This window comes from Herpailurus yagouaroundi, unplaced genomic scaffold (genome assembly GCF_014898765.1).
Source record: "Herpailurus yagouaroundi ecotype Mexico unplaced genomic scaffold, PumYag 139, whole genome shotgun sequence".
In the NCBI taxonomy this organism is placed as follows: Eukaryota; Metazoa; Chordata; class Mammalia; order Carnivora; family Felidae; genus Herpailurus; species Herpailurus yagouaroundi.
The window spans coordinates 352,519-379,436 of NW_024412394.1; the positions used below are offsets into that span (position 1 = coordinate 352,519).

The following is a 26,918-nucleotide window of genomic DNA, read 5'->3' on the forward strand; positions in this document are numbered from 1 at the left end:
CTGTAAAATTAACTCTCTGCTTTGTAAAGTCTTTTTCTTTTATAAATTTGTCATTTTCTTGGGGCGCCTGGTGGCTCAGTCCATTAAGCATCTGACTCTTGGTCTTGGTTTCAGCTCAGGTCATGCTCTCACAGTTCGTGAGTTTGAGTCCATCAGGCTCTGGGCTAACAGCACAGAACCCACTTCAGATCCTCTGTCTCCTTCTCTCTGAGCCTCCCCTACTCGTGCTCTCCCTCTCTCTCTTTCTCTCTCTCTCTCTCTTTCTCTCAAAAAATAAATAAACCTTAAAGAAATTGTCATATTTTTATAAATTTGTGTAGAACTATAGTAAACACCTCTGGTACTTAATAACAAAATGATAGAACTTATATTGTTAAAATTGTTTTGTATTTACTCAAGTATTTCTCTGTTTTGAATTAGCCTTACACTATAATAATGAACATTTTTTGATTCCTTACTATGTGCAAGGCTCTGTTTCAAGAGATTCACAAATACTGAATATTATCCCAGTTAGATTTCCCAATAAACCAATGACATAGGCTCCATAATAATCTCCATTCTACATGAAAGGAAACTAGTCACAATGGGTTTAAAAAAAAAAAATGAGGAACACATATCAGGAACCACATATAAATTTGTTTGTAGGGGATCATTTGGTGTTTAAAACTTCACTACCAACCCCCAAAAATATTGAAATGCAAAGAAAAGATGAACCCTGGGGTTTAACAGTAGGGAGTCCAATCCCTCTAGATCTTCAACACATTGTTTAAGATTTGCTCCATCCCAAAACACATCCAGGCAAGGGGGATGGTGTTCACCATGAAGGGGGAATGACATTCCTTGGGATCTGTTCCTAGGAAGAAAATATATAAAACAATCAAGCCTTATGACTCAGCCAGTTGCTCAAAATGAGAATCTCTCTCCTTATGTTGTCTTCAGTGAATCTTACACCGTAAAGAATCATGTGCTTTACCGCAAACTTCTGTCTGGTGAGTGACAATTCCTGCTTATTGGTTCCTTTTTCAGAATCTGACCACAGCCAGGCAATACAGAAGGCTGCCCAGGCTCATCATCTCTAATATTTTAATATAGCATATGCTATATTAATATATTTTAGGAGTGAGGCTTATTGAGTGAGAGCTGCTCTGACTGCAAGCCTCTCAGCCCCTGTCCTTTCCCAGGCTCCAGGATAGCGGTCCTGAGGATCAATGGGGCCCCAGGGATGGCAACTTGATGTCCTTGGTGATGCTGAGCTCCCCTTTGGTTCAGAGCAGAAACACCCCAGGTAAGTGCAGAGCTGCATTCTTGGAGAACCTGCCTCAGGGAAATGGCCTTGGGGGGCCTTCAATGTGGGCCCACTCCCTGAGAAAGGCTTTGGGGCTCTGATACCATGCAATGGCTGCTAGTCTCACCAGAGAGAGGAGGAAATCAGGGCATGAGTGTATGATACCTGGTGGTCTGGAGTGATTTTGAAGGGACAAGTGTCTCACAGAGGGGTCATCAAAATGGTATTTCAAAATCTATCAAAGATCAGAAAGGGGAAATTATGGTTAGTCTGAATTGTTCAAGATCTGAAGATCACTCGATAGAATCAGTACACCAGGTAGAGGCCCCTTCCACAGAACCAGGCAGGAACCCTCATTCCATGACCAGTGATGGCCAGAGCAGCAGAGGAGGATGATGAGGACAAGCTTTGGTTAAGCCCATAGGATACATGCTGCAACTGTCATCTCTGCATCTTCCCCCCCTCCACCCCTACACCTTGTCCAGAACTCCCACATCCAGCACAGTAGGACAGGGCCAGAGAGGAAGCGAGAAACAGGAAGTGGCATCCTTCTTAAGATGCCCCTTATGCATAATTTAATATTATAACTTCTAGGTTTCTGTATCAAATCCTCATAGCACCTCTGAATTTCTAGTTCCAATTCACCACCAAGAGTAGAATGGTGAAACAGTTTATGTTAAAATTCTCCAACTGAAACACATACTCATCCATATTCCCATATTTTGCTCCAGGCCCATGGACCCAGTAGACGATGTGACCTTAATTGACAATTGGGACTTGAACATCAGTAAACTGGCTAACAAACTGGGATCTAAAGTAAAGCCTGACAGGATGGGGCAGGTGTATCAGAGGACTAATGAGTACAGCATGATTTGGTATAAAAGAACATTGAGTCACAAAGAGCTTAACAACCTTATTATAGGAAACTCCTGCAAAACAGTGTGTCTACTGAAAGATGGGTCTTTTCTGATGCCTAGAGGAAGACAGGAGTGCTGAAGGTCAGAGTCCAGAAGTGGTCAGAATTCTGGGTGAAATAAAAGGGAGGTGATCAAAGGAGGTTAGCATCAGGATGGACACAATGAGAGGAATAGTTCAGGGCAAATCAGCCCCACAGTGACACCAACAATCTTGTGCCCTCTACCCCATGCTATAGGCTAGGGAAGTACATTCTCTAGATCTGACAGGCACAGAAACTGCAGTAACTACATCCACATTACAGGTCCAGGATATGTGCTCCTAGGGAATTGAAGATATAGAGACTGGGGAAAGGCCTTAGAGTCTTAGAAGGCACCAGAGATGTCTAGCATATGCAGGTATTTATTAGTCCTTAGGATTACTCTGAAAAGATGCTCTATAGGGAAGAGTCTATAGACCAGGGCCTATAGACCATCCTGTGTGGGAACCAAATTATCACCTACATCAAATTTCAACATTTATTGAGTACTTCCTATATGTCAGGCCCTTTTCAGGTGCTAAGTGTGAGTAGAATCACAGACAGGAAGTAATTGGAGGGGTGTTTGGGGACATCAGTCATTGGTGCTGAGGAGGACAGAGATTCAGAGGCACTGGAGCTTTAAAGTAGATCTGATGTTGGGGACTCCCCTATGTCTTCTGCCACATAAAGATTGTCCCCTGTAGTAGGGCAAACATAGTGGGGTTAGGATTCCCAGTTTGGCATCGAATTCTCCATCCCTTTATGCCTGTCTCTTTCATTTTCTTTCTTCATCAGCACTTCAGGAGAATGCGGTCTTCCCAGCAGATGTTGCAGACCAGTGAGAAGTCAAAGGGCACCGTGAGGAGATGTCACTTCACTCTCCTGCTCTCGTCAGCCCACGTGCTCTGAAACTCCTGAGACAGTGAGGCCCAGCAACGAGATGATGAAAGTTGAAGGAGGTAGGAGTGGGCTGCTCTTTAAAGGGTCACCAATAACCCTTCAATACCGGCCCAGTGGATACTTACCATACCTGCCAGATTATAAACACGTAACATCATTAGCTACTTCCTCCTTCCTGGAACTTCTGCTCCCTTGCCTTAGGCGATGAAATATTCTTCTAACTTTCCTGCCACTCTGCTTCTTTGAAGTCTCTCTGAACACTTCTCTTTCTTACATTTTATATAATGAAAATAAGATAGGCGGTACTGATGTACAAATCACAGGGTGTCTAGTTTTCACTCGTGCTACATGTCCAGTGTGCCAGGAGGGTAGCTCTGCTAATTGTAGTTGCTCAGGGAGATGGGTTGAGAGACCTTCTTCGACACCTGCCCCCATAAGTTCCCAAGCAGAGTAAAGGGCCCTAATGAATCATACACTGGCTCTTAATGATCCCTCCCAGAAATAACATGTCACTTCTCACATTTTGTTATCCAAAGTAAATCACATGGCTGTATCTAATTTCAAAAGAGTTGGAATCTTTGGCGGTAACAAAGTACTCAATAAGTACACATTAAATAAATAATATATTACTCACTTATACCAGACACCTGTATTGAGGACCTACTTTGTACAAGGAACTATGCTAGGCTTTGTGAGTAAAAGGAGCTTCCAGCTCCTAAAAGGTTTACAAATTACCTACTGACCTAAGGGCCTCTGGGGTATTGGCAATGTTCTATTTCTTGACAAAAGTAGTAGCTACATGGGTGTTTGCTTGATAATCATTGGCTGTGCCTTACTGTTTTGTGTATTTCTTACATATGTCTGCCGGTTCACAAGAAAAGGTTTTAAAAAGAGAGGCAAAGGAGAATATTCGTAATTTGAGGCAAAAACAAGAAATCAATAAATCAAGCAGAAAAACTGAGTTTTAAGAATGGTTGGAATAAAGAATATTTACATGAAACAACTATTGTCATGTCCACAACTGGAGAATAATTAATAAAGAAGAGGCCCAACAGAGGAATGCTCTCGAGGGCAATATTAAAAATTAAACAATAGGAAATATAAAAGAAAAGCTATGAGACATGAAGGATAGAAACTAACATTCTGGCATTTGGATAATTAGACACCTAGAAAGTGGGGAAAATAGTAAAAAGAGATGAAAAGATTTCCAGGCTTTATAGAAAGATGAAATAGCTTTGACATGGTGCATTGATGACAAATAGATTTTTTAAAAACATCTCTTTTAAAAACATATCTAATAACATTATAAGAAAATTGTAAGAACTTCAAAGACAAAAAGAAAATTCTCAACATTTGCAGAGAGAGCAGTTGCACCTATAAAAGAACAAGAGCAGGGGTGCCTGGGTGGCTGGCTCAGTCAGTTAAGCATCTGACTTTGGCTCAGGTCATTATCTTACAGTCTTTGGGTTGAGCCCTGTGTCAGGCTCTGTGCTGACAGCTCAGAGCCTGGAACCTGCTTCAGATTCTGTGTCCCTCTCTCACTCTGCCCCTTCCCCACTCATGCTCTGTCTGTCTGTCTGTCTCTGTCTCAAGAATAAACATTTAAAACAATTTTTTAAAAAAAAGTAGTGCCTAGGAGAAAATGTCTAGGTTTTAAACAAACCTTATCAGGAAAGGAAGCCTGAAAACAAATGTGCTAATCATTTCCATTAAGAGAATGGAAAAGTAGAAAGACAGCAAAAGAAAAAAAAAATGTAAATGATAGAGACATGGGCAGAATTCAGTGAGCTAGAAAACCAAAAATAGGGAAGATAAACAAAATCAAAATTTGATTCAATGGAAGGTTTAAAGAGGTTGATAGATCCATCTGGCAACACTCTTAAGGAAAATGTAGGTGATTCACAATGAAAAGGAGAAACACAGACGTTTTTAAATGAAAAAGGCTTGTTATGAGCAATTCTATTCCAATAAATCTGAAAATTTAGATTAGATGGATACATTTCTAGAACAACACAAAGGTCAAAACTACAGGAAGGAATAGGAACCTGAAAAATAGAGTAATGAGCATCAAAGACAGGCTTGGGAAGCAAAGACTACTTTGCCCTGTCCTAATGTGCCAGCTAGGGCATTTCAAAAACAAATCGTTCCTCTCTTATACATGCTGTTCTGGAACACAGAAAAGGAGCAAAAGCTTTCTAAATCATTTTCTGGGGCTGGTGCATCTTTATTCTCAGAGCCAGCTATTTTCTCATAGTACATGAGAAGAAAATTATGGATTAATATCAGCCATGTCACTGAATTCAACAATGTATTACAAGCATGATTCATTTCGATGTATTACAAGCATGATTCAAATAAGGTTTATCCTAGGATAGTGTTAAGTCCCTGACCATTAGCTTATTTTATTGTAATGTAAGTGCCGGACATTAAGCTTTTGATTGCCAAGGCATCCATCTCAAACACATCCATTGAAAAGACAAGGGTGGCCTGATACACAACTAGATAAAGAGCCAGGTGGCCCCTGCCTGATGAAGTTCTCCTTTTAGAAAGCCCAGGGTGACCTGGATAACCACTTGAGTGACCCTGCTTTTCTCTTCCTGCACTTTATTTTTTTTTTTTAATTTTAATGTTTATTTTTGAGAGAGAGAGAGTCAGAGACAGAGAGACAGAGTGTGAGTGGGGGAGGGGCAGAGAGAGAGAGGAAGACACAGAATCCGAAGCAGGCTCCAGGCTCCCAGCTGTCAGCACAGAGCCCCATGTGGGCCTCAAACCCACAAACTGCGAGATCATGACCTGAGCTGAAGCTGGAGGCTTAACCAACTGAACTACCCAAGCACCCCTGCCTTCCTGCACTTTAATTCCAGCTCTTATGTTTTAAATTCACCAACAAAGAGTGACCCTGTGAAATCAGAGGCACCCCTTCCTCAACCCCAAAAATGACAGATCCCCAGGTGTCTCCCTCCCCCCACACCTCACTTTGTGGCTCTGGGCATGCCAAGTGCCTTCCAGGACTTGTGAGTAATAAATTAATAAACCTTGTTTTTTTCAAAGTTCCCTAATGGTTGTGGCTGAGGATTGTCTTGCAGTCATAAGAACCACAAGGGCCAATCGGGCCACAACATTGGCTCCTGTCACTACAAGTAGTAGGGACCCAAGCGAGTGCCCCTAGGCATTCCTAGCTGATCACCATCATTACTTTATATCAGTAGGCTTCGATCACACAAAATACCTAGGAATGCAGTGAAGTTTCAATGTCAGAAAATCTATAATATGACCCAAAAAGTCAATAAACCAAAGAATAACATTCATATTAACTTCAAATGAATTCAACTCAATACTTGCATAAACAGAATTTGATCAATTTTACCACATGGCAAGGATTATAAACCAAAAATCTATAGCAAATATATCTATGGAGAAATTAAATCCATTCATTTTAGGATTATGCAAAAGGTAGGATATCCTTTATTATTACAAATGTTTAACATAGTATTGAAGGTTCTAGACATCACTTCGACAACAAAAGAAAATCAAGGCTATGAAGATTGTAAGGGAGAGAGAAAATGGCCATAGATGATGTAATCTACATATTGCATGAGACGGAGCTCTGGAACCCCAATGCCCAAGTCCAAATCCAGACTCTGTACCTTTCAAGCTGTGTGACCTTGGACAGATTCCTTCACCCTCCTCGTGTCTGCTTCCCGCTCTGTATGATGGGGAAATAATGGTATCAACCTCCAAACATAAATGAATACATAAGAAATAGTAAGCAACTCAACTAATGTTCTTTATCACTGTATTATTTTAATCTAGGTCAGTGATTCTGAAATGCGAAGTTCTCAAAGAACCCCTGTTGAAGTGTTTCTCCTTCCCGCCCACTACCCATACCATGTTGCCTCCTCTTTTGCACTGTGTCCCTAGTACCCCCAGCTCTGGGATAACTCACAGGGGCCCCTGCACCCAGGGATGTTGTCGGGCCTCCTGGTCTTCAGGATGATGGTGCCAGTGATGATGCCTGCCACGCCCACCACCAGGCCCCGGGCACAGACCACAGTCTCTATTGTCTCAGGCACCTCCATAGGCTCCTGGGCCTCTGGGGCACAAAGGAAAAACAAGAGTTAGAAAGTGCAGAGAGCAGGAGCTGGCCTCAGGTTTGGGGGTATAAAGAGTTAGAAACAATGAGATCACCAGTGAAATTTGGATAAAGTGGCAATAAAACACATGGGATTAAGAAAAGCAGGTGCTGTGGAAAGATGGATCCTGGAAATAGAGAGGGTGTCAGGACAGTGCTGACAAAAGGAGGGGGCTCCATACCCCAGTGCTGAAGGAGCAGCTGGTCCAGGCCCCAGTGCTCCACCTTGCAGTCATAGACAACTTCAGCCGTGGGAATGAAGGTCAGGTAGTGGAACTTGTGGAACCTGAATTCTGTGCTAGGCACAGAAGATGCTCTCAGCCACACCTTTGGTGACCGTCTGCCCATTCCACAGCCATGTGACATTGAGCACAGGTGGGAAGAACTTGTCCACGTGGCAGATGAGGGTGTTGGGCTGTCCAAGCTCCACAGGCTCCTTGGGAAACACGGCCACCTCAGGTGGCTCTGAGAAAGGACAGAACCTGGTGAATCTGCTGCCTTTGGCTGTATCTCAAAGGACCCCACCACCCCACCACCTATATTCTCCAGGTTAGGGGCCACCTCCCTCAGGCTGACCCTTTGCCCCCCCACAGGCTTCCAGGTCAAAGTCATAGCTTCTCATACTCCTGACTGGCCTCCTTCAGCCTTCTTTTTCTTGAATAAGAAGAAAATGTCTCCTTCGATGACATAACCACCCAGCTTTGTGAGCTGAATACTGTTCACTCACAGGGAGAGAGAGGTTCATTCATGAGTGGACATCTAGGTCTCCCATTCTCTATGCAGCAGATGGGCTCTCCCATCCCTGCAGTTGGGTAGTAGAGAAATAAGCAAGAGCAAGCAGTACCATTTGTGGCCCTGGTGTGGTTGGACCGTTGGATCAGAGTGTTCAGGTTCTTCTTTGCCGTGACAATGTCAGCAATACCCCTCCAAGCATCAAAGTTGAAGGCACGAATAAACTCTGGCAGATGCCAGATGGTCTCCTTCTTATCCAGATCCACATAGAACTGCTCATCCTCATCAAACTCAAACATGTACTCTCCAGAGGGTCTGTGTGTCTGGACAAACTGGACATACGTTGACACGTGGCCCACTGCATGAAGAGGAAGAAGGGAGATTGAAGAACAGGTGACTATGTAAGAAAGTAAACAGAACACAAGAAGCAAGGAAATAAGGAAATAGTAATAACATGAATGAAGAACACAGAAAATGAGAAATGCAAACTGAAAGAAAAGAAATGGGAAGAAACAATGAGAGATATGACTTACTGAAAATTCAGGTTGTTTCCCTTTATTCCAGAAAATTTAAGCATCCATCACTCCAGTACAAGAATAATCACAATGAACACAATACTAAGGTAATACTTATGGAGAACTTACTATGCATTCAATTTATTCTTTGCAACTTCATACCCCCAGGTAAAGCATTCTTTTGCATATTAGGGACTTGCCCACAGAGGTTAAATAACTAGCCCAAGTTAGCACAATTCATGCTGAAAGGAAGATGGAATCATCCACCCCATCCACACCCACAACATCTCAGAAGCCTTGCAGAAAAGACATATAAAGTTAATGATAAAGTCACAGAGTGGGGTGGGAGAAAGGGGAGAGTGGAATAAAAATCTTCTGGAGTGGAAAATTTTTTAAATTGTGAAGGAAATGAAAAGACGTCCAGAGTCTTGGTGCTACTTACAGACTTCTAGTTACTGTTTTAGCTTTACATGATGGTAGATCATGTAACCTTGTCCACAACACCTTCATTTAAGGCATTTTAAATTTTCAAGTATTATCATTCACACAGCATTCACAAATTTTCTTGTTGACTTTATGTTTTTAAGGGTAGTTTCCACTGGAAATAATAGTTGTTGCGTTTGAAACACCTATGGCATAGCATCTTAGTTTTACCTGATGTGTAAGAAACAACAAAAAGTTATACAATAACAAAAAATCTATTGGTATTACAGTAAAACAATAAAAATGAGACAGTTTGGGGCTAAGAAAAGGAATTAGGAGGAAGTGACGCTCCAGGGCTCACTGGTCTAGCATCCGAATCAAAGATTCAAAGATTATCCCTGCAGCTCCAACACAAGAACTAATCCTCTCCTTGGATGCTTCTAGTGACAGGATTCATTGTCTCATGCAAATGCTTGGGGACATCCACTGAATTTAGTGGCTACAAAATCCTCACCTACAGAAAAGAAGATAAAAGAAAAAGAAAGAAGAAAACATACAGGGAACAGACATGGCTACCCGGACATAGTTTGTTCATCCTAAGATATCTCATTTTATTGTTTTTGCAAAGTCTTAAAACTAAAGGTCTGTGCATTGTGAAGCAAATTATACTCTTACAGATGTTCACTTTCATTCAGTCAAAAAAAGCCTTTAATGTGAATCTTGACTCTCTAGGCATTAAGGCTATAACTCAAAAGACATGGTCCTTGTCCTCAAGCTGTTTGAGATCGAAAGAATGAGAGACAAAGACGATTCGTATATATGTGGTCATCACTACTGCATTATCACAGGGTACATACAGGTGCTGCTTGGGAGCAAATGGAGAGCATTAAAATGAGATTGAAGTAAGGCTTCCTAGAGATGGTTTTTATGTGAGGTTAGCAGAGACAGAGAGAAGTGGTGTCTCTAGCAGGAGACGTAGGAGCAGAGAGGCATGGGACTTCTTGGAGGGTCGGAGGGTGCTACGGCAGCTCAGAGGATATGGAGAGCCTACTTTAGGACCTGCCTTGTATGATAATTGCAGGTGTTTGAATTTGATCCAGAGCTCCTGGAAAATCATTGAAGGGTCTTCAGAGAGTAACACAATCAGATTTGTACAGGAAGGTGGCAGCTATAAGGATGATAGATTAGAGGAGGCTCGTTTGTAAGCAAGACCAGTAGGACTCTTCAGCAATCAGGTGGCAAGTGATGAGGGTGTAGATAGGGCAGTAACATGGGGTAAGAAGAAAAGAGGATGGATTTGAATGACACTGAAGAGATGAGAAGCCACAGGACTCAGTAAGTACTGTGGTGGAAACAGGGATATGAAGGAGTCCAAAATATCCAAGCAACATGGAGAATTGTGGCATCAGTGACTGAAAAAGTAATGAAGGACAAGGAAGTGGTTGAGAGAAGAAAAAGTGTTCTTTGAGGGACGTAATGAGTTTGAATTTCTGGGTGACCAAGTGGAGTTGATTTGAGAGCAGTTGAAATAATGGATGGATCTCAGGCTAGACTGGGCCGGTGACATAGACTAGGAGTCCTCATGGTAGGTGAAGTTAAAAGCTTGGATTGAGTCACCCAAGAAGTGTACAAAGTCATCATAGTAGGGTCGGAGTGTGTGGTCCTGCGTCCTGGCAACAAATATGGACATTCAAAAAAGAGGCTGGGGGCACCTGTCTGGCTCAGTTGAAAGACATGTGACTCTTGATCTCGGGGTCATGAGTTCAAGCCCCACATTGGGTGTAGAAATCACTTGAATAAATGTTTTTAAAAAGAGGCTGTAAAGGAGACGACTAATGAGTGGGAAGAAAACAAGGAGGAAGTGTGCTCCTCAAGACAAAGAACAAGAGAAAAATTCCAGGAAGGAGGAAGTGGTCATGTCGCAAATATTGCTAGTGACACAGGTAAGATACACACAGAGAAGTGACCACTGGTTTTCATTGTAGGGAGACCACTAGTGGCCCCACTGAGAGCAGCATCAGATGTGAGGAGACAAAAGGGAGAATGCAGTGGGCTGAGGACTGAGTGAAGCAGGGGAAAGTCCAAAACAGGCATTGCAGACTCCAATTTCAAGAAGTTTACCTCTGAAATTTAAGAGAGACACACAGATTGTCCAGAAGACACAGAGCCATGGCTCTTCACTCATCCACACTGTGACATGGAGCTCATGAGGCATGTTCTCTGCCTTTTAATTTCTAGGTTGAGAATAATAAATGCACTCCTGCAAAAGCTGTTGTGAAAATGAAATGAGAGTTGGCACTTGGTCAGGTTCAATAAACACTGGTTCTTGCTGCTGTCAGAAAAAAGCAGAACACCTCATACAAGAGGAAGAAGAAGGAAGGGGAGAAACAGGAGAGAAAACAGCACCTGTGGGCTACAAATCTCCTTATAGTCCACACCCTCTCTGGCCCACCAGAGCACTCACCCCTGATGGCCCCAGTTCCATGGGGGCTCAGAAGGGCAGCCAGGGAGATGACTTGCAGGATCATGACTTGGGTCTGGCGCCTTATGTCTTCAAGGTGCATCTGCAGTGACCGCTGTGAACCAGCCTGTGAAGAGGGAATGAGGTAGTGCACGGCAGGGCGGAGTTCTGAATCCAGGACTTACTTCCCTATCCCATTGAGGGAGAAGGGGTGGAGGTGAAACAGCTCAACCAGAAAATGTCAGAAGAGGCATCTCTGGCCAGGAAAGAAAATGACAGAACCACTGGGAGAGGAAGTGGGAGAGCTGTCAGGATGAAGGTGGCCCGGAAAGTCCCAACCTATGTGGGATTTGGGAATAAGAGAAAGAAAACTATGAAAGAGACATCATAACCATCTTCCTCTTCGCCTGGCTGGCTCAGTCAATAACAGCATGCTACTCTTAATCTCAGGGTCGTGAGTTCAAGCCCCACATTGGGCATGGATCCTACTTAAGGTCCCTCCACAGTGAACACCATCCCCCTTGCATGGACGTGTTCTGGGACAGCACAAGTCCTAAGCAGTGTGTTAACCATTTAGAAGGTTAGACTGTCGATCCCAGAACTCAGAATTAATCCTGGGAGCTGTACAGGCAGTCACTCAAGGTGTGTGGTGTGTATTTTCTCCTCTCAGCAGTTCTGTAGATCTTAGAAGTAAAAAGGGGATTGACGAAGGGTCTCTGGGTTATACCAGATAAGGCATGGAAGTAACTGTACCACTTTATACAAATTACTTGGCCTTTCTGGGCCACAGTTTCTTCATTTTTGAAATGGAGATGGTAGCACTTATGTATCAGTAATTCTGTGAGGGTGACATGGGAGCGTCCATATAAAATGCTTCAGAAAGTTACAGATCTGAGAGTTTTGAATAGACCAATGAAGTTATCAAAGACCATTCTTTTTTTTTTTCAGTCCAACATATGTATATACTTTTGGTAACTTTTAAACACCAAATAATCCCAACAAACAATACAGATAGTTCCTGAAATATACTCCCCCAGAACACACAACCTAAAAAGACAATGACAAAACAAATACAATTTCCAACTAATGTATTAAGTCCTTAAATAAAGTGCTGATGAACTGAATAAAGGCAGATAAAATTATTTAAGGTTTCTATTAGGAAATTGTTCCTGATACACTATAGCAAAGCATCAGGCCCTTTCTGCTACTTCCTGCCTTTTTTCTAAAACCCACTGTGACTCTCATGTAGAATGGAAATTATTATGTCATTGGTTTATTGTGAAATCTAATTGGGATGATACTCAGAATTTGTGAATCTCTTAAAACAAAGCCTTGCACATAGTAAGGGATCAAGAAATGTTAATTATTACAATGCAGGACTAGTTCGGAACACATGAAATTCTTTATCAAATGCAATGTATTATTTGCTCCACTAATATAAATTCTGTAATTTTAACAATAAACACCAGAGGAACTTTCTGTAGACCCACCCTCCTTTATTGTAGCTCCAAACCCCTCTATAATAAAACAACACATCAGAGAAAGATGTACCATTAGACTTAACGTGAAATGATTAGGGAAATTGTCCTTAACAGTAACATTTAAATGTTTAGCATTTAAATAAAGGTGCCTTATATCACCACATTCTATATGAAGAGGAAATAAAAGAGTAACAATTAGAAATGAAGCAATTAAGTATTTTTTGCTTTCTGCTTATCTGCCTGGAAACATCAAACAATTCCTCTAAATGGCATAAAATGGTACACATAATATCATTTGATAACAAATGAATTCTTCTATGATACTAAGAATCAACATGAAGTTTTAAAGAAAAGTTATCCATTCACAAAAGTCACTACCCATAAAAAATACAAGATAACTTCAATGACATATTTCAAAACAATATCATTAAGAGGAAGATGATTTGATTTTTTAATTTTAAATAGGGGATGGTGTTCACCATGGAGGGGGAACGATGTTCCTAGGGAGGAAAATATATAAAATAATCAAGCTTTACGGCTCAGCCAGTTGCTCAAAATGAGAATCTCTCTCCTTATACTGTATTCAGTGAATCTTACACCTTAAAGAATCATGTGCTTTGCCCCAAACTTCTGTCTGGTGAGTGACAATTCCTAATTATTGGTTCCTTTTTCAGAATCTGGCCACTCCCAGAGGCTATAGAAGGCTGTCCAAGCTCTCTGATATCCCATTGAGTGAGAACTGCTCTGACTGCAAATATCTCAGCCCCCATCCTTTCTCCCAGGCTCCAGGATGGTGGTCCTGAGGGTCCCTGGGGCCCCGGGGATGGCAGCTCTCATGACGTCCTTGATGACGCTGAGCTCCCCTTTGGTTCAGAGCAGAGACACCCCAGGTAAGTGCAGAGCTGCTATTCTTGGAGAACCTCCCTCAGGGAAATGATCTTAGGGGGGCCTTCCATATGGGCCCACTCCCTGAGGAAGGCTTTGGGGCTCTGACATAGTGCAGGGGCTGCTAGCCTCACCAGAGAGAAAAGGAAATCAAGGGACAATGGTACCTGGTGATCTGGAGTGATTTGGAGGGACAAGTTTCTCACAGAGGGATCATCAAAATGGCATTTCAACATCAAAGATCAGAAAGGGGAAATTATGGTTAGTTTGCATTGTCCACAATCTGAAGATCTCTATCGAATCAGTGTTCCAGGTAGGCGCTCCAGAACCTAGGCGCTGGTGGGTTCTGTGGAAGGGTCCACAGACCCTGTGGAGAACCCTCATTCCATGACCATTGTTGGCCAGGGCAGCAGAAGAGGGTGACAGGCACAAGCTATGGTTAAGGCCAGCAGGATACCAGTTGCAGCTGTCCCTCACATCAGGAGTCAGGTCAGGGCACATCAGGACAGAGCCAGAGAAGAAGTGAGAAACAGGAAATGGCCTTTTCTAGTTCTGATTCACCACCATGTGTGATAGAAAGGTGAATCTGTTTATGTTAAAATTTCTCAGCCTCGGGGCGCCTGGGTGGCGCAGTCGGTTAAGCGTCCGACTTCAGCCAGGTCACGATCTCGCGGTCCGTGAGTTCGAGCCCCGCGTCAGGCTCTGGGCTGATGGCTCGGAGCCTGGAGCTTGTTTCCGATTCTGTGTCTCCCTCTCTCTCTGCCCCTCCCCCGTTCATGCTCTGTCTCTCTCTGTCCCAAAAATAAAATTAAAAACATTGAAAAAAAAAATTAAAAAAAAAAAATTTCTCAGCCTCTTCATCCCTATCCATAAGGCCAGCCCCACTTCCTCCTGAGGATCAGGTACTATGGGGCTCTTTCCTCAATTTCCAGAGGTAGTAGCATCTGAAACTCCCAAATCCATCTGCTCAGACTCCATCCCGATATACCCATTTCTCAGATAGAGGGAAGAGAAAATTTCAGACATTTATGACTCAGATGGACAGAGAGTTGGACAGGGCATCTCAGCCATGCATGTGTGCTTGCACATAAGAGAAGAAATGGAGAAGCGAGAATCCTAGACTGCTGGAGGGGCTGTGGAAGTAGCTGGTGAGATGGGACAGTGTCCCACAGGACGTGAGAGGAGAGGCATCACCATTCTGGTGTGGTGGGTAGTGATAGCGGTGGACGTTGATATGAGTACATTTGAAATCAGGTCTGGGGTCTGCTTTGGAGTGAACAGAGAGTGGTGGGTGGTGGGAGGGGTGGGGTGAAGTGGAGAAGCCAGTGGGTTCAGACATAAGAGGAACAAATGGAATTTCCCTGCCCTGCAAGAGAGACCACTGGGGGGTGGGAGCAGGTGGACCCAGAGCTCTTGGCACAGTTTTGATGCTGAGGAACTCACTGCTGGGTGAAATGTGGAGTCCGGGAAACTTGGACCCAATGGGCCTGGGCATATTCCTCCATTTCCTTCATATGCTTCCAATTCCTCGGGGTTTCCTCAACTTCCAACAGAGCAGAAATAAAAAGAGAGAAAAGGGGAGAACCTCGCTTAACGGGACCTGGGTGACACTGAGATTGTTGAGAAAATACTAGTGCCTATTGGATCATGAAGAAAATTGTGGAGAAAGGAAGCATCCGACTCATGGATGAAACAGCTCTAAGAGCCACTTGAAACATCCTCTGTTCAGGGCATTCTCCATCCTGGCATTTAGGCCCTGGGACTCCGGCCTACCACACACCCGGGCAGCAGAAGACACCTGGGGATTTAAGCTTTTGTTTCCTCCCCTTCTTCCGCCTCCCTTTCCCAAGTGAAAGAAGAGGTGGAAAGAAAAGCTATCGGTATTGTTAACAAAAGCTCCTTTTCAAGCATTAATGTGCTTCAAAGGGCAGCTCCTTTTGAGCCATTCTGAACAAACCAGGCTCTCTCCCTCATTTCTCTCTGTCTCCCCATAATCTACCCCATCACAGCTTGACAAGGGGAAGAGCTCTAGCCTCCAGTGACCAGGGCCAGACTCTATGCTCTAGGTTTTATTTATATCATTTTATTGAGTTTTAAATTAAATCAAAGTAGTCCTTCAAGATAAAAAAAATAATAATGATAACAACATGCTTTTTTATAGGTAAAAAAGTTGAGACTCTGAGAAGTTAATTACTTGCCCAAGGCCACACAGCTGGTCTGTGGACATCTTTACTGCCCTGTCCACATTGCCTTCCTTATATCCTATAGTAATTACATAGTCTTAATATGTCCTATTCTGAAAAGATGATTTCTTTTATGCCAGAACTCTTCTAGCTCTACTCTAGAAAATTCAGATGTTTTCAAGAGTTTTACAAACTCTGTGATACTTTTCAAATACACATACAAGACAGTTTTGAGAGACCCTTTGTATGACATTTGTCTGCTTTGAAAATAAGATCTCATTATGGGAAAAAGAAAGTCAATTGCTTTACTTTAAAAAAAATTTTTTTAACTCCAGTACAGTTAACATGCAGTGTTATATTAGTTGCAGGTGTACAATATAGTGATTCAGCAATTCTATATATTACTCAGTGCTCATCAAGGTAAGTGTACTCTTTAATCCCCTTCACCTGTTTCCCCCATCCACCTTCCCTTTGATAACCATCGTTTGTTCTCTATAGTTAAGAGTCATTTCTTGGTTTGTCTCTTTTTTCCCTTTGTTAATTTGTTTTGTTTCTTAAATTCCATATATGACTGAAATCACATGGTATTTGTCTTTCTCTGACTGACTTATTTCACTTAGCATTATACTGTAGCTCCATCCATGTCATTGCAAATGGCAAGATTTCATTCTTTTTTATGGCTGAATGACATTCCATTGTATCTATACACCACATCTTCTCTATCCATTCATCTATCGATGGACACTTGGACTGCTTCCATAATTTGGCTATTATAAACAATGCTGCATTAAACACAGGGGTGCACATATCCTTTTGAATTAGTGTTTTCATATTCTTTGGGTACATAGCCAGCAATGCAATGAGTAGATTCTTATTTCTATTTGTAACTTTTTACTATTTCTGTTTTTAATTTTTTGAGCACTCTCCATACTGTTTTCCACAGTGGCTGCACCAGTTTGCATTCCCACCAACAGTCATAGCAGCATTTTTCTAGAGAAGTCTTCTGAGGCAAGGAAAATAAAGCAAAAACAAACCATTGGGACTACATCAAAAAATTTTTTTAAGTCAATTGCTTTAAAAGAAGAAAGCATTGCAACCACTACTGAGAACTAGCAGAACCGTGTTCTGATTGAAAAACAGGTGGGGAAACCTCTTAGTGGAACAGGGAATGGAGTTGGATGCGGGGGAGGAGAGCAGGCAGGGCAGGTAGAAGATAGATATCACAGACTCCAAACTGGATGGGGCCAGGGGCTCAGAGGCTGAGAGGGCAGAGCATAGAGCAAGAAGACAGGCTCAGGAGACTGAGAGAAATGAAGTGCTCCTGTGGCACAGCCACTAAAAGTCAAATGGGGCTCCCTGAGGCTTGTGTGGTGGCTCCTGAGGCTACTCGTCCTCCTCCCTGCCTGAGCAAACCAGTTGAGCAACTTCAAACTGGGACACATGGAGCCCTGAGGAAGGACAAGGACTCTGAAGAGACCACCCAAATCAACTCTAATCATGTCTGCAGTGACAGAGACAGTGGCCAGCCCCCCCCCCACACACACACACCCTTCTCTGACTCTTAGGAGGGCCTGTTAAGGCCCCTTGACAGCCACTCGGAGAGGGTCTTGAGCAGAAGGAGAAGCTTCATCTGGAGCTGGGCTCCCCGAGCTCAACCCTGAACTGACATGGTGAGCCTCGTGTTGACATGCTCTTCAAACATCCTTTACTTCTGCCACTGTGCCGCACTGCCCTCATTTCTGTGGTCTGGGAAGTTGTGCCATAAATTCATTCTGGAGTTTCCATTGATGATACATTTTAAGTCACATAGAGAAGCTGCAATTTAAAGACTCCTTCAATAGACAATTGTGGACCCCCAGTTAGATTCCAGGCAGCCAGTAATGTATAATCAACTCTTTGCTGACCAGCATTATGCTGATAACAAAACCAGACAAAGACAACACAAGAAAAGAAAACTGCAGGCCAATATCCATAATGAATATATATTCAAGATCCTCAAAAGAGGAGCACCTGGGTGGCTCAATGGGTTAAGCATCCAACTCTTGGTTTTGGCTCAGGTCATGATCTCATGGTTGGTGGGCTTGAGTTCCGTGTTTGGCTCTGCACTGACAGCACAGAGCCTGATTGGGATTCTCTCTTTCTCCTTCTCTCTCTACCCCTCTCCCTACATGCTCATACTCTCTCTCTCTTTCTTAAAATAAATAAATAAATATGTAACATGTTTTAAAGATCCTCAAAAGAATACAAGCAAACCATATTCAACAGCATACTAAAGGAATTATACACCATGACTAAGTGGGACACATCCCTGGGATGCAAGGATAGTTGAACATAAACAAATCAATCAGTGCAATACACCACATTAATAAAACAAAAAGGAAAAACAATACATGATCATCTCAACAGCCACAGAAAAAACATTTGAGAAAGTTTGGCACCCATTCACAATTAGATTCTCAACAAAATAAGTATAGAGGGAACTCAAACTCAACACAGTAAAGGTCATATATGAAAAGCCCACAGCCTACCTTATCAATGGAGAAAAACTGAGAGTTTTCCAAGATCTGGTTCAAGGCAAGGATATCCACTCTTGCCGCTTCTTTGCAACATAGTTATGGAAGTCCTGGCCAGAACAATTAGACAAGAAAAAGACATAAAAGATATCCGAACCAGAAACAGAGAAGTAGAATTATCTCTGTTTGTGGATGACAAGCTCATATATAGACAGAAAACCCCAAAGACTCAAAAAACAAAAAAACAATTAGAACTTTTCAAAAAATTCAGTAAAGTTGCAAGATGTTAAGTTAACATACAAACATCAATCACCTTTCTATACGCAGACAATGAACTGTCTGAATAGAAGTTTAGAAAACAATCACACTCACAATAGCAACCAAAAGTGTAAAATACTTAGGAATAAACTTTACCAAAGAGGTGAAAGACATGTACATTGGAAATTACAAAACATTGGCAAAAGAAATCAAAAAAGACTGGACTGGAAGAATATTCATAGTACCCGAAATGATCTACAGATTCCATGCCATCCTTTTCAAAACCCCAATAATATTCTTGATGGAAATAGAACAAAATAACTCTAAAATTCATATGGAATCACAAAAGATCCTGAATGATCAAAGCAATCCTGAGCAAGAAGAACAAAGCATCACATTTCCTGATTTCAAAATATATTACAAAGCTACAGTGATTAAAACAGTATAATCTATGGGGCGCCTGGGTGGCTCAGTCGGTTAAGCGTCCGACTTTGGCTCAGGTCATGATCTCGCGGTCTGTGAGTTCGAGCCCTGCGTCGGGCTCTGTGCTGACAGCTCAGAGCCTGGAGCCTGTTTCAGATTCTGTGTCTCCCTCTCTCTGACCCTCCCCCATTCATGCTCTGTCTCTCTCTGTCTCAAAAATAAATAAACGTTAAAAAAAATTTTTTGGGGGGGGGGCGCCTGGGTGGCGCAGTCGGTTAAGCGTCCGACTTCAGCCAGGTCACGATCTCGCGGTCTGTGAGTTCGAGCCCTGCGTCGGGCTCTGGGCTGATGGCTCAGAGCCTGGAGCCTGTTTCCGATTCTGTGTCTCCCTCTCTCTCTGCCCCTCCCCCGTTCATGCTCTGTCTCTCTCTGTCCCAAAAATAAATAAACGTTGAAAAAAAAATTATAAAAAAAAAAAAATTTTTTTTTAAAACAGTATAATCTAAGGTGCCTGGGTGGCTCAGTTGGTTAAGCATCCAACTCTTAATTTCAGCTCAGGTCATGATCTTAGGGTTTGTGGGTTTCAGCCCCATGTCGCGCTTTGTGCTGTTAGCGCTTAGGATTCTCTCTCTCCCTCTCTCTGCCCCTCCCTTGTTCTCTCTCTCTCTCTCTCAAAATAAATGAATAAAGTTTTTAAAAAAAACAGTATGATACTGACATAAATACAGACGTATAGAGCAGTGGACCATAATGGCCCAGAAATAAATCCACACATCTACAGTCAACTTATACTCGACAAGAATGCCAAGAACATACAATGGGGAAAAGATAGTCTTCAATAAATGATACTGAGGAAACTGGATATCCACATGCATAATAATAAAATAGGATGCTTATCTCACACCATATATAAAAATCAACTCAAAATGATTAAAGACTTAAATGTAAAATCTGAAATTATAAAACTTCTGGAAGAAAACATACAGGAAAACCTTCTTGACATTGGTTTGAGCAATGATTTTTTGGACATGACATCAAAAGTACCGGCAACAAGCAAAAACAGACAAACAAAATTGCATTAAACTAACAAGCAACTTACTAAATTTACTAAATTTATTTTCAAAGTACAGGAACTCATGTAACTCAATAGAAAACAAACAAACAAACAAAAAACTGATTAAAAAACCAGCAAAGGACCTGAATAGACATTTCTCCAAAGAAGACATACGGTTAGCCAACATGTATATGAAAAAGTACTCAACTTTACTAATTATCAGGGAAATGCAAATCAAAACCACCATTAAGATACCATCTCACACCTGGTAGAATGGGTAGTATCAAAAGATGGAAGAAGATTAATGATTCTAGGATGTGGAGAAAAGAGAACCCTGCACACTGCTGGTGGGGATATAAGTTGGTGCAGCCATTATGGAAAACAGTATGGAGGCTCCTCAAAAAAATTAAAAATAGGAGTACATGGGTGGCTCCATTGGTTGAGTGTCCGACTCTTGATTTCAACTCAGGTCATGATCCCAGAGTCCGGTGAGTATGGAGCCTGCTTAAGATTTTCTCTCTCTCCCCCTCTGCCCTCTCTCCTGCTCACACTCTCTTGCTCTCTAAATTAATTAAGTAATTAAGTAAGCAAATAAGTAAAATTAGAACTACCATATGATCCAAGATCCAACAATCCCACTTCTGGGTATACCCAGAAAAGAAATGAAATCTGGATTTTGAAGAGATATCTGCACTTCCATGTTCACTTCAGCATTATTCACATAGCCAACATACGGACACAACTTAAATGTCCATGGACAGATGAATGAATAAAGAAAATGTGGCATATACACACAGCGAAATACTCTTCAGCCTCTAACAAGAAGGAAATCCTGACATTTGCAACAACATGGCTGAATCTGTAGGACATTACGCTCAGTGAAACGGGCCGGATGTAGAAAGACAAATACTGCATGATCTTACTTGTATGTGAAATCTAAAATAGTCAAATCCATAGAAGTGGTTACCAGGGGTTAGGGGAGGTGAAAATGGGGAGGTATTTTGCAAGGAGTACTAAGTTTCAGTTATGCAAGATGAGTTAAGTTCTAGAGAACTATGTACAGCAATGTGTCCATAGTTGACAGTATCATATTGTGTACTGGAAATTTAAGAAGGTAGATCTTGAGTGTTTCACTACAAAAAAAAAAAAGAAAAAAGGTAACTGGTAACTGCATAAGATGGTGAATATGCCATTTGGCTTGTGACTATTTCAAAATGTACACGTGTATCAGGCCATCAGGCTTTATCATGATTTTTTAAATTTTAGAGAGAGAGAAAGCATGCACAAGTGGGGGAGAGGGGGAGAGGAGGTGGATTGAGAAAGAGAGAGAGAGAGAGAGAGAGAGAGAGAGAGAGAGAGAGAGAATCCCAAGCAAGCTCCATGTTCAGCCTGGAGGCCCGTGGGGCTTGATCCCACAACCTTGGGATCATGACCTGAGCCGAAATCAAGAGTCGGACGTTCAACCGATTGAGCCACCCAGGCACCCCTATGTGGTTTTTTATCATCAAATACATGTCAATAAAGCTGGAAACATATTTTAAAAAACAAAATCAATTATCTTCCCATTCTCTGATTCATAAGTATTTACTAAGACTAAGGTTAGATGCTGTATACAGATACAAACAAAAGAGTAACTTGCTTTAAAATGTTCAAGTGTAAAGAACAGGATAAGACATGGGAAAAAAAATCACATTGTCTGAGTGTCCCTAATGTGATCATTGTGATAAGATTCTAAAACACACAGAGAATGCACTCACCCATTCTTTTTTTTTAAGTTTATTTATTTCTTTTGAGAGAGAGAGTAAGCAAGAGTGGGAGAAGGGCAGAAAGCGAGGGAGAGAGAGAATCCCAAACAGGCTCTGAGCTGTCAGCACAGATCCCCACATGGGGCTCGAACTCATGAACCACAAGATCATGACCTGAGCTGAAATCCAGAGTCAAATACTTAACCAACTGAGCCACTCAGGCACCCCACACCCACCCATTCTAATGGGTTTCCTACATAGTTTTTGTTCCTATGCATTCTTTCAAAATATGTATTTCTCATGTGTCTATATATATATTTTTTTAATGTTTATTTTTGAGACAGAGAGAGACAGAGCATGAACAGGAGAGGGGCAGAGAGAGAGGGAGACACAGAATCTGAAACGGGCTCCAGGCTCTGAGCTGTCAGCACAGAGCCCGACGCAGGGCTCGAACTCACGGACCGTGAGATCATGACCTGAGCCGAAGTTGGAGGCTTAACTGACTGAGCCACCCAGGCGCCCCCCATGTGTCTATATTTTTAACATTCCTACACAATGTTATAAAGTATATTGTTTTCTTTTTCTGTCACTCAGCATAATAACCATAAGATCTGACAAGGGAGTGAAGAGTACAATCATTTGGTTTCTTCTAAGGGTTGCATAATATTCCACGGTGCACATGACAACAGTTTAGGTATTTGCTGTCCCAGGGATGATCACACCGACTGATTTCTGCCAACTCCTCAGTTTCACAAATACTGCCACAGCCAGCAGCAGCCCCTAGCTGTCCCTTTATGGGCCTGTGTGAACATTTTTGATGTCTAACAAGTGGTGGGAGTGCTGCATCATGTGACATACATCTCTTCAATTTGACCGAGTGTCCCCTGAGTGCTATTCTGACCATCTGAGGCAGCTACACTCCATCAAGCAATATGTGAGTTTTCTCCATACCCCCAGGCACCAGTTTGGAACTATCCAACTCTAATTGTTCTGAGTCTGATAGATTTCAGTCTCATTTCCTTCTGAATTTTCGATTTTCTTTCCACTGATGAGCCGCAGTCTGCCTTGCAAGTTTCCTCTCCTACAAATCCCCATCCCCATTACCTAATTCTCTATCACAGTCCTTTATTTTGCTTGTGTTTTAGGAGTTGCTTATATATTTTAGATATGAGTCCCATGTCAATTGTAGGCATGGCGAGTCTATTCCTATTCCCTAGTAACTTCTTAGTGGTGCACTTTGCTTAACAGAAGTATTGAAATTTAATGTCATTCCTTTCATTCTATTTTTGCCTTGTGATTCAAATTTGCTCAAGAAATGCTTCCTCACCCCCCTATTCGTTATCACACTCAGCTATCCATTCTTATATTAACCTCATGGTCTACTCCTCATAGAGCTTTACCTCTACCAGAGGCGGAGTGTCTGCTACGAGTTGAACGGGACACACCGCTTCCTGGAACAATACGTGTACAACAGAGAGCTGTTCGTCCAGTTTGACAGTGACAGCGCCGCGGGGGTGTTTGTGGCAGAGTCTGAGCTGGGCCTCGAAACTGCCAAGAACTGGAACATACAGAAGGAGTTCCCGGAGCTGAGACGGAGCGCCGTGGACACGGTGTGCAAGCACAACTTCGAGCTGGACGAGGGTTTCACGCTGCAGTGCAGAGGTGACGGGCGGGTGGGAAGGTGACGACTCTGGAAGGGGTGGGCTTGGGCAGCAGAGGAGAGGGGACACCCCCCCCTCCGCCCCGGGGAGGCCACCCCACCCGGGCTCAGAGCCCATCACGGTGCACAGGAGCCAAGATCAGTGCGGAAAGGGCCAGACTCCCTGCTAATCAAACACGAAAGAGCGAAGAACACTAGGTTTGTGGATCTGGCTACAGACTTTTTTTTTTAATGAAAATATCAAACTGCAAGATCAAAGGAAATCTATTGACTGACTATATCCTGATTCCGAGATAATATTTGACAGGATTATACATCCTTTTGAACAAGATGAGAAAATGTAAATTCAGGGCATAGCCTGTTCAAACATTTCTGATCAAAAAATATTAGTTACTGTCTCTTACATTTCCAGCAAAAGTGTTAGCACCAACTTTGACCCTCTCCTGTTCTTCTTTGCTCTTTCTTTATTGGGTATGACAAGGTCATTCTTAGAACAACTGAATGTTTCATTCTGTTTTTCCTACTATGTGCTCCATCTTCTGCCTCTAAATACCTTAATAGATATGATTCACGTTTAACATCTAAGAAGCATTTTGGCAAAAAAAAAAAAAAAATCGCTAAATGCACTGTTTTTGGTGGTCTCAGCTGTCATAACAAGATTCTTGTCCCCTCCTAGTCCAGCCTAACGTGAACGTCTCCCCCTCCAAGAAGGGGCACCTGCAGCACCACAACCTGCTTGTTTGCCATGTGTCAGATTTCTATCCTGGCCACATTCAAGTCCGCTGGTTTCTGAATGGACAGGAGGAAACAGCTGGGGTTTTATCCACTAACCCGATCCATAATGGAGACTGGACCTTCCAGATGCTGGTGATGCTGGAAATGACCCCCCAGGAGGGAGATGTCTACACCTGCCAGGTGGAGCACCCCAGCCTGGACAGTCCTGTCACCGTGGAGTGGAGTGAGTTGCTCCCTGAACTCCAGGCTCTGAGGGCTTCTCATTCTGTCTTGTGTCACTCACTATACATTGGGGTCACACCACCCCGTATTGTTCCTCATCAACCTAACCGCCATCTTTGCTGGAGCAGTAAAGACCTGGCGATTCGAGCACACATGTATCCTGCCCTGGGCAGGTCTAAAGGATCTCTCCTTGTCAAAGCAAAAACTCAGAAAGGCAATTGCATTCATGACTGGCCCTCACACATGGGAACTGCCTCTCTCTTCTGTCTCCATTCAGTCCCGTAGGCTCAGACTTAATGGGCTGAATAAAACCAGCATTTGCCTCCTGTGGAGGTCATCACTCTGAGGCCCAAAACATTAGCGTGCTGTCCACATCTGCTCCTACTCCATAGTGGCTCCAAGCTTGGCCTTATCCTCTTCCTTTTCTCTCCACGGTGCATTAGATCAGGGTCCAGGCATCAGACAAGGCCTTGGGGTTGTGGCAGGTGAAGACGGGGCTGACCCTGAGTTCGTTCTTCTCAGAGGCGCAGTCTGATTCTGCCCGGAGCAAGATGCTGGCTGGAGTCGGAGGCTTCGTGCTAGGGCTCGTGGCCCTCGGAGTGAGCCTCCTTCTCCGTTTTAGAAGCCGGTGAGGTAAGAAACTTCTTGAAAGTAGTTGCTACTGTCTTTCCACTGTCTCACTCCCCTCTTCTTCAGTCATGAAGTTGTGACAGAAAAACAAAACAACAGAGCAAAAGAGGCCACTGAAATCAGATTCTGTTAAGGCAAAGACAGCCTGTAGGGAGGAAGACAGCTAGACCGAGATCTGACCCAGTAAGACACCTGAGGCTGCTGGTCACCCTATTCTGCAGGGTGTTCTTTGAAGCCTGGGGTAGACTCACACCCACAGAGTGGGCCCTGCTTTCATTCCCGGTGACACGGGGGCCACAGTGCAAACATTTGGTTAATTTTCTCACGTGTTGTCACTCTTTACTCTCTCAGTGACCAAATTCATCTTCCCCTCTTACTTTCATTTCAGGACGACAGGGACCTCAGCCAACAGGTGGTATTTCTGTTTCCTTCTTCCTTCTTGGGATATAATTCATTTCATTGCAACATAAGTTTGGGAGCATTCAATAAGGATGCTGTGTTCAGGATATGTCGTAGGCAGTGCCCTGAGAATGAGGAGAAACTCTCAGAGGCTGCTCCTTTTTTTTCAAGTTGAGTCAAATTGCCCCCAACTCTTGATCCCATTTTCATCTGTAAGTGGGTGTGGCCACAGAGCATGACTTTGCCCCAGTGCTGAAGAAAAGTCCAGAAACTCTTCCATTTTTCTTAGGCCAGCATTCAGCCTCTCTCTATAATATTTTTCTCTCCTGGGACTCCAGAGGGAAAGGGAATGTAGTCTTTGAGCTTAGATTGTTTTAAATTCTTCTTCTTCTTTTTTTAAAGTTTATTTATTTTGAAAGAGAGCACAAGTGGGGAGTGGGGCAGAGAGAGAAGGAGTGAGAGAATCCCAAGCAGGCTCCACACCATCAACACAGAGCCTGCCACGGGGCTTGAACTCACAAGCTGTGAGCAGAAATCAAGAGTCGGACGCTTAACCAACTTAGCCACCCAGACACCCCTTATGTTTTGGTATTCTTCACAGGACTCCGGAATTGATCTCAACTATCACACGTAGCCTTGGAACAAGTGATTCTGATACTCCTGTTGTCCAGCAATCCCCCACTTCCAAAAAGGATATTATGGCTAAATTGTGCCCCTGACACCAGTTTCTGAGTGTCTGCATTTTAATTCAATGTGCTTACTCTTTCTCAAGTTCTTCCAGTCTATTGAGGGACCTTTCCTGAGGAACGTAAACCATCTAAATCGAATACTGTTGTTATTTCTTTTTGAGAGGAAGGAGATGATCATGTGGCCATGTTTATGGTTGAAGGATTTGGTGATCACTGGACAGGTCATTGTTGTTTTACCCAGGCATGGAGAAATAATACACTTCTTGATGGTGATCGATTCTCCTTGTTGAATAAGAGGCCAATTGATAGAGGACCTCCTAAAATTCGCTTTACTTCATTGTAGATGACCAAATTCATTCTGCATTTTTACTAGTTGAGGGGTGGAACCATCACTCCTAGAAATCCCAGATGGAACAGACCCTGAGCCTGGATTTCGCCATTGACACTCATATAGGACTGATAAAGCATGTCAACCATGAAGAATATGCTTTCCAAGTGCAAAAATCAACATAAGATCAGAATGGTAGCAAATGATATTTGCTCACAGGTGTAGATCACAGGTGTAGTATGTTAACATTATAGTTCTCTTTTTATATTATTCACATCAGGGTATAGAAACAGACTTACCCCATGACTCCATGTTTATCAGATCACCCTAA

The 26,918-nt window shown here is 42.8% G+C and overlaps 2 protein-coding genes across 2 annotated transcripts; one reads left to right on the plus strand and one right to left on the minus strand.

The window, feature by feature from the left end:
- The first annotated feature begins 239 nt into the window (after nt 1-239).
- On the plus strand, nt 240-26,532 carry LOC121029268 (HLA class II histocompatibility antigen, DP beta 1 chain). The gene is made up of 7 exons (XM_040473158.1): nt 240-1,285; nt 3,015-3,178; nt 13,538-13,753; nt 23,317-23,586; nt 24,261-24,542; nt 25,064-25,174; nt 26,172-26,532. The coding sequence occupies exons 3-6, from the start codon at nt 13,654-13,656 to the stop codon at nt 25,171-25,173; spliced, it is 762 nt and encodes a 253-aa protein (XP_040329092.1). The 5' UTR covers nt 240-1,285; nt 3,015-3,178; nt 13,538-13,653; the 3' UTR covers nt 25,174; nt 26,172-26,532.
- LOC121029269 (HLA class II histocompatibility antigen, DP alpha 1 chain) lies at nt 6,886-11,628 on the minus strand. Its single transcript, XM_040473159.1, is given in 5 exon segments — nt 6,886-7,212; nt 7,434-7,557; nt 7,559-7,716; nt 8,096-8,341; nt 11,386-11,628. Coding segments are annotated over 5 exon segments (804 nt in total). The 5' UTR covers nt 11,486-11,628; the 3' UTR covers nt 6,886-7,036.
- Nucleotides 26,533-26,918: the final 386 nt, after the last annotated feature.